Genomic DNA, 10,624 nt, shown 5'->3' on the forward strand with positions numbered 1-10,624 from the left:
GTTATAAAATCATGTTTTCAACCTTCCTTAGAGAAAAGGGGATTTGACTCCCCTCTCCAAACACTCTCTATCACAGACAGATGTAAACCCTCCATGTGGGCTCTATGGCTGAGACCAAACAGGCGCTGCAGCTTTCTATTGGCCGCCGCTGACACAGGGGCGGGGACAGACACACGTGTTTTTAAAGTCTGTCTTTGCAATGACAAACATCTTCTTCAGTATTATACAGGAGAGGGTTATGGCAGAATTTGCAAGGCAAGACGGGAAGCCAGGTGAACATAATAGCACATCAAAAATAAAAAGGACGCAGGGTGCATTTGTGGCACATATGGGACTTCTTACAAGGAAACGATAGATTTACACCGCTAAGAACAACAGGTAGGTGTAAAAAGCTATCACAACAATGATGTGGAAAAAGCGATATAGACTCACTCTGCAAATTAGTGCATGTAATGTATGATCTCCCTTCAAATAGCTAACACTGACGTCCTGTAGCAATATTAAAAATACTAAATGAATTATGGATTATTATTATTAATAGTATTATTATTATTATTACTAGGCTATTCACATAATTACACAGCTTTTTCTGCTCTTGGAGATTGCAGGATCTAGACTGGATGATCTGTATTGCCTTAACTGTTCTTAATTTGAACTAAACTCTGCAGCACAGCATGTCTGAGCATGAGCTGAATTTAAAAAAAAAAACTCCACAAAACCTGTTTTGTTGAGTAAAAATTATAAGTCTGACTTTTTTACAAATATGTGAACTTAGGCCACTGGTTAAAGGCTTCTCTTATAACGATGATAGGTGTTGTAGAAGCTTATAACAAAAGATGCTGAATGATTGGCCATAGTTATTGATTGGTTTATGTAACCAGTTTCCATCTGCCTCAGCTGTTGGCTCTAATTGAAAACACATGCAAAGCAAACATTCACAGGTTGTGCAGCCTTTTGAAACCATGGTCTGTCACCACGTACCAACCTGCAGTAATGAGTGTGATATATACATATGCATCAGTGCAGCAAAACCCCAAAAGTTATTCATTTGATTCGCACTGGGGGTTTACAACCTGTGTCAAAAAATGCATAACTTGTGTCTTTCCTACTTTTCCTGTTAAACTTTACTTTGTAAATATTTAGTGAAAACATGAACAGCATTTTCAGAATCATATAAAATCACTGAAATCCATTCAACATAAACATTTGGCATAATTTGAACCGTAAACAAACGGAGCCCCATATTCCGCTTTAGTGTGCGTGATAGGTTGCTATTTCTAGTCGACCCAGCAGCAGTGGCATCAATAGTTGAGAAAAACAAAGATGACGCAAAAGAATGTAGGACCCCGTTCTGCACATCTATACCACATGACTTGATCACGTTCAGAGCAGTTTAACACACACAAACACACACACACACACACATACACACACACACAATTAGATAATGGAATTTAAAAAAATTGCCCAAGTCCCCTAAAAGTTCCTTCCTTTCCATTTTTGCTGTGTATTAAACATTAAATCAAATACATTCACTGTAAATGTCCCCTAGACTTTATGGATCTTTACACTCTGACACAATTCCCAGTCCCTGATGGGACTGCTTCAAAAAGGGAGTTGGGGATTTATTTTTGGCACAAGCACAGCATGTCTGGCTGACCATGGCCTTTTGTAGCCTGTGGTGTTGCATTTTAATGGACCTCTCAGGCCACACACACCAAGTCAATATATTTTCTAATTTAGCTGTCCTCATTGCTCTATTACATATGATGCAAGGTTACTGTTGGTTTCAGAGAAAGAGACCCATCCTCTCTGAAATGCTGCAAGGTTCATTGAATGTTGTTCCATGATGTAGTGGTGCAAACTGTAGTTGTGAATTCGTTTTGGCTATGTGTGTGCATGTGTTATTTGAATCTGTGCACTTACTGAGATTAAATACCATTAGATATAATAATTAGTGGTTGTGCTGTACTATTCAAATGCATGCAACAAAACTTTATGCATTGTTTTCTCATTTCTGTCAGTGCAAAGTTTACAGACACATCTGCACAGAGCTGCTACTTTGTTCCAGTGGCTCACTGGATTATCAAGAACTTGCTCTGTAAATTGATTCAGATCCCTGGACTAATCTGCCTAATCACATTAATACTTACATTAAGCAGGGTAAACATCCTTTCCCACATTATCAGCTATATAATGCTTGAATAACATTGTTTCATCTACTACTTATACTGCATGTGCAATGCATTCCCTGTGCTTTCTGACTGCATTGCATACACTGCTTGTATATTGTCTGTATATGCAAGAATAGTGCAGCTAACTTTGAGTGAACTCTGCATTATTTAGACCGCAGGTAACCACATATACTGATCTTTTCTCTGGATTCTTTAAAGTCCTTTAAAACAGTTTTTTCTCTCTTTGTGTAATTTCCACAGCCCACTTCACTGATGAAGTCCCAAGCAACCGTCAGATAGGCGTGACCTGCCCTCACCAAAAGTGCACAGCACGCCAGCAGAAACAGAGGCCCGCTCTCCCCTGTTCCATGCAGGATCCAATCCTGTTGTCCACATTTTCTCCTTGAGTTTGTCCCTAGGATCATTCAAAACTGTTTCTCCAACGCTTCTACCAGAAACTTAGACTGTTTTCCAAAGCAGAATTGGCCCAGCCCTCCCAGGTGGAAGTAATGGGGAGTGTGCGAAGCCACCGTTACAGCATTGTGTCTTCTGAAGAAGATGGCATGAAGCTGGCCACTATTGCCGTTCCGAATGGCTACGGAAACGGCAATGTCAACAAGGTGCACACAGAGTGCAAACATCAGAGCCGCTTCGTCAGGAAAGATGGCCACTGCAATGTGCAGTTTATCAATATGAGTGAGAAAGGCCAGCGGTACCTGGCAGATATCTTCACCACCTGTGTGGACATCCGCTGGCGCTGGATGCTGCTGTTATTCTGCCTTTCCTTCCTACTGTCATGGTTGTTTTTTGGCTTTGTCTTCTGGGTAGTGGCCCTCTGTTACGGAGACTTAGAGAATGAGACTCAGATGTGTGTTTCCAATGTAGACAGCTTCACCGCTGCCTTCTTGTTTTCAGTGGAGACCCAAACCACTATTGGCTATGGCTATCGCTATGTGACGGAGGAGTGCCCTGGTGCTGTCTTTGTGGTTGTCTTCCAAAGCATTGTGGGCTGCATCATTGATGCTTTCATTATTGGCGCTGTGATGGCCAAGATGGCTAAGCCCAAAAAAAGGAACGAGACTCTGGTGTTTAGCCATTATGCTACAGTGGCCATGAGGGATGGTAAACTTTGCCTGATGTGGCGTGTGGGGAACCTGAGGAAGAGTCACCTGGTGGAGGCCCATGTCAGGGCTCAGCTTCTCAAGTCTCGCACCACCGCCGAGGGGGAGTTCATACCACTGGATCAGGTAGACATTGACGTAGGCTTCGATAGTGGCATTGACAGAATCTTCCTGGTTTCTCCAATCACCATTGTGCATGAGATTGATGAGGACAGTCCATTCTATGAGATGAGCAGACAAGAGTTGGAAACGTCAGAGTTTGAGATCGTGGTGATCCTGGAGGGCATGGTGGAGGCTACAGCCATGACCACTCAATGTCGGAGCTCCTACGTGGCCAGCGAGATCCTCTGGGGCTACCGCTTTGAGCCGGTGCTCTTTGAAGAAAAGAACTACTACAAAGTGGACTACTCTCGCTTTGAAAACACGTATGAGGTACCCAGCACACCCAACTGTAGTGCCAGGGAACTAGCCGAGAAGAAATCCAGTGCAGCCAGCTCGAGGAACTCCTTTTGCTACGAGAATGAGGTGGCTCTCGAAAAAGTTGAGATGGAGGAGGACTTTAAGGAGGAGGAAAACTGGGAGGTGAGGGGTGTTGAGGCCGGTGGACTCGAGGACACAAACACAGATGGGATGTCAGAGTCTGAATGCAATGTGGATTCTTTGCCTTTAGAATCAAGGCCTTTGACAGCAGAATCACAAATATGACTGCAGGGATAAAAGAAGGATTACAAATTAATTCCGTGTATGTTAAAACTATTGCATTTGTTCCTGTTGTTTATTATGCATGACAGTTTGTGAAAAATTACGATTTCAGGTTGAAGTTCTCTCTGCAGATGCTCATGCACAAGACACCATGGGAATGCAGACATGTTATATTGTTTATGGTGATAAATGAACTGGTTGCATTGAGCTAGAAATAAAATGAGTTGGATGCCTTCACTTACACACTGTGTAGTCGGCCCTGCTTATTTAGTAGAATAGCCAATTGGGTTCTGAAAAATTATTGTTTGCTAGAAAAGTAGAGTTTCTAATTTATTTAAGTTTATACTCCCAGTTTTGCACATAGCATTAAACACCCTGGGAATAATATGTATTTTGAGGCCTAAACATCCCATAAGGTTGTAAATGGCTAAAATAAGTATTTATTTATATTCAATTTAAATCAGAAAGAGTAAAAAAAAAAGCGATTTGTTTTTGAAATGCGTTGTTTGAACTTCAATAATCTTGTTTTAAAGACTACTAAAACATTTTGACCAGTTAAAGAACCTGCACAAAGGCTACTCTTTGTTAATGAGCTGGTCTCTTAGCAAAGCATATTTACTGTCCTCTTCAGTGTGGTGGTCTTAGTGTGGTTCGCCTCGCACAGATTATGACCACAAGGACATTGTGCTCCACAGGCCCATCATTGTTTATGTATAGCATCTCTTGCAACGTATGCCTTCGAAAAGTTTCAGTTCCGGTGGAGGCACACACTGCAATAGATGTTACAGAAGGAAGAGTCATTAAGAGGGGGTTCCTTGTGCACTTTACTGCCACTCCTTGCAGGTAATCATATTCTAATGGTCAGTGGTAGAACGTGAAAGGAAGCTCAACCCTGAGCCAAGGTTATGAATGTTGATGATAAGTGCTGCTAAGTTACATATTGTATGTTTAGAGGGAAGCCCAAGAGCCAAAATGTATTATTTGTCTTATGAAGTATCCATGTTGAAGATTGCAAATGCAGCCTATAATGTTATTTATAGATGTAGAAACCACAATTATGTCAGTGTGTTTTCCAAAGCTTTAGTGCACTTTTTTCCTCACCAGAGAATTTGTTATTTCTGAATGGACCTTAAGATGAAGTCTGATTGATGTTTCAGTCACACAATGTAGCACACTTGACTTCAGTCTTACACACGATTCAGTTTTAATGTTTCTTAACTGTAATTGTGACACATTCATACATGGATCAGTGGAAGTCAGAACACTGTACTGCTTCTAGTAAGGATTATTTAAACTTATTTAAAAAAAAACATTTAAACATTTGATCTGTTCTCACATTGAAACTTTTCCTCTCTAAGGTCTTTTTTTTTCTACCAGGGTCATCTTCCCACCTTCCTGCACAAACCAGAGACTGTACAGATTTTTTTTAATCTTTTGTAAATTATAATGCAAATATTGTATATTGATATTGCAGTTGGTGAAAACAGTTTGTCCTTTTTTCAATAAAAATGTGATAACAAAAACATTTTGAAATTGCATTGATTCTAATCCACATATCAGTTTCAGTGGACAATACTGTGTGCGTATGAGCTTTAAACTTCTATGTGAACACAAGCTAAGCGAAGCATCCGCAGTCTACTGTGCAAGAATTTTCCACGGATTTGCATTTTGACCCAAAATGTGTGACATCTGGAGACCGGCTCAACTGTTTTAGCTGTGCTCCTCTAATTTGGAGCTGTGGCCCAAATTCCAGGCTACTAGCTGTCAGAGCTCACACCATCACCTACTATAATTCACCAAACTAACTCACTCTAGTTCTGTGAAAGCCCTCAGAGACCCCATGCTATATCAGTCTGCTCCCCAAGAAGTCATTTTTAGTGACAGCTATGGAAAGAACGCCTCATTCGCTTCTCACTATCTCTTTCAGTATACTGTGGAAAATAAGTTTATTTGCACCACTAGGTGTCTTGAGGAATGTGGCAATGTGTGGAATTAGCAGGAGTATATACTATAGAATTCTTATTTCTAAGACCAAAAAAAATCATCCGTCCTCATGTTTAGGAATCCAAATATGCTCACCTTTTTTTCCAATTTTCAATAGAAATGTTAACTTAAAGGTGATCTGTCTTCATAACCACATGGACACACATATTGCATAATACACCAGTATTGCGTGATCCCCCACAAACTCCTCTAATGTACAAAACACTGTTAAGCAACATATCAGATCGATGTGGTTATTTCAGAGGTGAGTGTGTGGGTTTGCAATATGGCACATCTGTCAGCAAATTAATCTACAGCTGCATTCTGCCAGCATGAGACATAGTCAAAGAATCTATTGATCAGACACATTGAGCACAGTGAGCCGGTTTGATTTGGTTCTACATAGGAAGTGCTGCCTAAGGGTTTTTTCCACATTAGCCAATGAATCTGCCACAAAGCTCTGGCTTAGAGTGAAAATGGGACTCTCCGTTTTCTGTTTAATAAAAGAAATTTCAATTAATTGTCACCAAGTCAGTCTGCCATTGCCTAATTGTTAAAGCTGAAGATTTTCTTTGTATGTTACATGAAAAAAGTTAGCATATACATAGTTCCACCTATACTTTCAAAGAAATCTCATCAACGTCACAGCTAAACTCCTGGAGCCTCTGAGATGTTGTTTAAATGAACGAGCTGTTTGGTGTGTGCCGGCTGCACTGTGCAAAAGAAATTGACAGCCAGCGTTGGCAAGAGAGCTCCTGTCAATGATGCTGATGACGTCTTTCTGGCAAATTCTCCTGATCCGGCGTATTAAAAACAGCCTGATCAGCTTGACCTTCAAATCAAATATAAACATATTCAATTCATCAGCAGAGCAAAGAAACGTGGTTTTGTTTTTTGCTAATAATAAGGTCACAGTTTCAGCATTTTGGATGGAAAAACACACACAGGCCAGCAGGCATGTTCCCTGCTCCAGACCTCGACATGAACAAATAAAACCTAAAGATGTGACCAGTGGTAATGTAGCAGGTCTCCTCTTGCTACCCCTTAAACACTTTGAAACATATCAGTGACTGTCACTTTATACACATACATTTTAGAGAGTGTTAAAATCACAGACATATTTATCGCTGAAGAGGAAGTGTGCGTAGTCTGGACTGTGCCGCTGAGGTAAGAAAACTGTATCTGTCACAAATAAGAGTGAATGTCGCTGTCCCACTGTCATTCATCTAGTTCATAATATATCAAGTAGAAGTAAATTAAAGGCTGCTGGACTTAAACAATGTATTTAAACTTCAGTACATGACTGAACTACAGCATAAGCAGGTTTATCCAATCATTACAAACTTTGTTTTCAGCCATCTGACTGATGTGACGTCTCTGTTACACTCAGCCTCGCCATTGTTTTTTACTTCAGAGAAAGCGGCATGATGATCTTCACAGCAAAGGGAGGCTATAGTATCAATGACGTTCATAAACTGTAACCATTCAGTCAAAATGACTTATACCCTCAACAAATCTGGAAGTGGGACAAACCTGCAAATTTTTCTCAGAGGATTAAAGCAAAGGCCAGTCTGAGGGATGTTCTTGACCTTGGATATGACAAGCATATAAATAACAGTGTTCTCTCCATGCCCAGGTCATAATAAATGGTCTCCTAAAGCCTGTGATCTGACACAGTCAGGTCACTTTTTTAGCATTTTTCTCAATCATTTGGTACCACCTCGGTCGAGGTTCCAAGTGAGCTGAGCCGACACTAAAAGGTACAGTTAAAACACTGCAGACCACTGATGGAAAAGATAATTTTCACAAGCCTGACACATGACATCTTGCAAAAGCCGCCAATTTTAAATAGGTAAGCAACTGTCAGTAGCAATCACATTTCTTGTATTCACCCGCCCCAGAGTTTTAAGAATGGCAGCCCGAAAAACTATGCCATACACTACACTACAAAGTGCAGACTAAAGAGATGAAATAAATAAATAATATAAAATCACAATAACACGTCTTCCTAGATTGCAATGGGATTAAATTAGGTAAGGAAAGTGCATACTTGTGGGTCTGATGATGCAGCGGAGACCTGCTGTCTCATGCAGCCAGTCAGTCAGTCAATCAATGATGACAGATGAGGACAAGCAGGGGGCAACACGCTAATGCTCACCTGTCGTTCACTGCAGCTTTAAGCTTAATCATGTTGCTATCTATCTCATAAGACATATCAGCCAACTAGTATACAAAAGTGATGTACAGTATGTGATTGGTGTCTATTCCAATACCTCATGTGCATTTTTGAGTGTTTGAGGAGTTTTTGCACATCATTTTAGTTCTTGCTTGTGAAACTTCCCTTTGTTGTAAACTTTCATATTTCGGAGAAATTAATAAATTCAACATGAATTGATGAATCCTAATTAAAAGATCTCTTTTTGGACGCATCATGTTTTACAGTACAACTTTTAACAGGTCTGGAGTATTTGATCACAAAATGGGTTTCACTAAACAGTCAACAGCTGTGACAATTGCTTTAACCTTCTGCTGTTTTGTTTGAGTGAAGAAGTTGTTCTAACTCCCAACTCTTCAACATACTTATGCTTGGTCAGTGTGCCCGAGCATCAAATACCAATGCACACAACACAGGATTTTCACCCAGGAGACCGGGTTTTGTGTCCTGTGTGTCACTTACACATACATCTTTTAACACCACCCACAATGTTTTGCAATGTTTTTTTGTACTCATTCTTAGGCTCTTATTTGACAGGACACCTAAAGACAGGAGAGGGGCGTGAGAGGGTGAGAATGACATGCAGCAAAGGGCCGCAGGTTGTGGTCGAAAGCAACTGAGCTACCCGGGCTAGTGGTAAGTGGTTTTGACCTGCATATTGAAAAATAACGGCAAGGGGCCCTGACCCCGAGTGTCAAAACGTGACACAACGGGGTCCTGAACAAGCACGTTAAAAAATTATGCAAGGGTCAATGCCAATGGGTCCTGACCAAGCATCAGCATGTTGACGAGTTGAGACTGAGAACGTGTTGTTTCTGTCATTGGGGTAGAATACATTTATAGTTTTGCTATCACGCCGCTGTATCTGTAACTCGTCTATTCATGCCGCTGACCTTTATAGTTCTGGCTTGCACTCCTCTGGCCTTGACAATTACATCCAGAGCCAGGAAACAAAAGTGATACCTATTTTATGCTCATTGTTGGCTCTTGACCAGCGGCACCCTTCACTGAAAGGACTTGGCTCTGTTTGGTGTTAGACTTTGTTGCCTATGTTGAAGGCACATCAGTGAGTGAGCCACAACAGTAAACACAAAGCCTCCCTGACTTCCATTTATAATGGCTCCCTACGTCATAACAAGGCCCTGAAGGCAACGTGGATCCACTAAAACTCTTTGCAACTATGGGTGCCTTTTTTCTGTCTCTCTTTTCTTGAACGTTTCTCTTTCAATCTACCACTTCATTCTGAGATTTGTTATTTTACTATTGTTCCGTCTGTGTTACCCTACCGGTATCTTTGCCAAGTCTCCCCTCAAATTAACAAAACTCAGTGAGTGAAGTCAAGTAGTACCAATAAAACAGTAAAGAGTCTTTCCAAAACATGGGCAATTTCAAGGATGGAGAATTTAAAAGACAGGGGACTTGAGAGGGGCATTTTTATCAGGACACCTGAGGAGAGACGGATACCTCTGAGCTGTGTCCAGCCCTTCATTGCTAAAGGTTACTACCAAACTGGTCTTGCTAGCCATCCACTATGTTAATATATTTAGGATCACCAACAGACAGTGAGTGCATTGCTTGTTTGTGTTTGTTGATTTCGGCCAAACAGCCATATGTTGGCTGTAACATAATCAATTTTTTTTTAAGATTACCATCTTTAAAAGAATATACTGTATATTTAGGCACTTCAGTATACATGCCTATTACATTCATACAGTTACACACATTCACACAGACAAAATCCCATCCTTCTACTGGGGACTCATTTTTTGATCACAAGCCTGTTTTTATAACTTGTTCTCCTGCTGGCTCCATGTTCAAAGAACCAAACTGCTCATTTAATGTCAAACTGTTGTTGTGAATGGAGCTGACATGTTTCCACCGAATGGGTGGGACATGTGACCCCCTAAAAAGGCAAGAAGGGCCCACAGCCAGGGTTATTATAATGGTATTTGGGTAACCTGCAATGGCGTCTCCAGTGCAGATCCCTCAGTAGGAGAGAAAGAAAGGAAGAGAGAGAAAGTGAGGGAGAGAGAGAGAGAGAGAGCGAGAGAGAGAGAGAGTAACTTGTAATCAAACTGTTGTTGCGTGTCCAAAAATAGATGAGGATTATCATAGCGTTGATGATGTTTGATTATTTTTAGGGCTCATATTGCCAAGCAAATGGGAAATGCACAGCCTCCGTAACATATGTTACCACCTTTAACTGTAACTGTGACTGTTTGTATTTGCTTTTATTTACTTGTAATTAACCCATATAATGTTTTAATGTTTAAATGTGATAATTTTGTTTTGTATCAGAGTGAGCTGGGAGCAGATTTTCAACTGCAGGTCACAGTCAAATTCTGAAAATCCTGATGATGTCTGTATATTAAAGAGTATGGTCTAGACTTGCTCAATATGAAACGTGTCATAACTGCTGTTGTGATTTT

At 40.7% G+C, this 10,624-nt stretch overlaps 1 protein-coding gene across 1 annotated transcript; it reads left to right on the forward strand.

The window, feature by feature from the left end:
• The first annotated feature begins 23 nt into the window (after positions 1–23).
• On the forward strand, positions 24–4,736 carry LOC117958567 (inward rectifier potassium channel 2-like). The gene is made up of 2 exons (XM_034895027.1): positions 24–378; positions 2,436–4,736. The coding sequence occupies exon 2, from the start codon at positions 2,684–2,686 to the stop codon at positions 3,998–4,000; it is 1,317 nt and encodes a 438-aa protein (XP_034750918.1). The 5' UTR covers positions 24–378; positions 2,436–2,683; the 3' UTR covers positions 4,001–4,736.
• Positions 4,737–10,624: the final 5,888 nt, after the last annotated feature.

Source organism: Etheostoma cragini, chromosome 15 (genome assembly GCF_013103735.1).
Source record: "Etheostoma cragini isolate CJK2018 chromosome 15, CSU_Ecrag_1.0, whole genome shotgun sequence".
NCBI classification, from domain to species: domain Eukaryota; kingdom Metazoa; phylum Chordata; class Actinopteri; order Perciformes; family Percidae; genus Etheostoma; species Etheostoma cragini.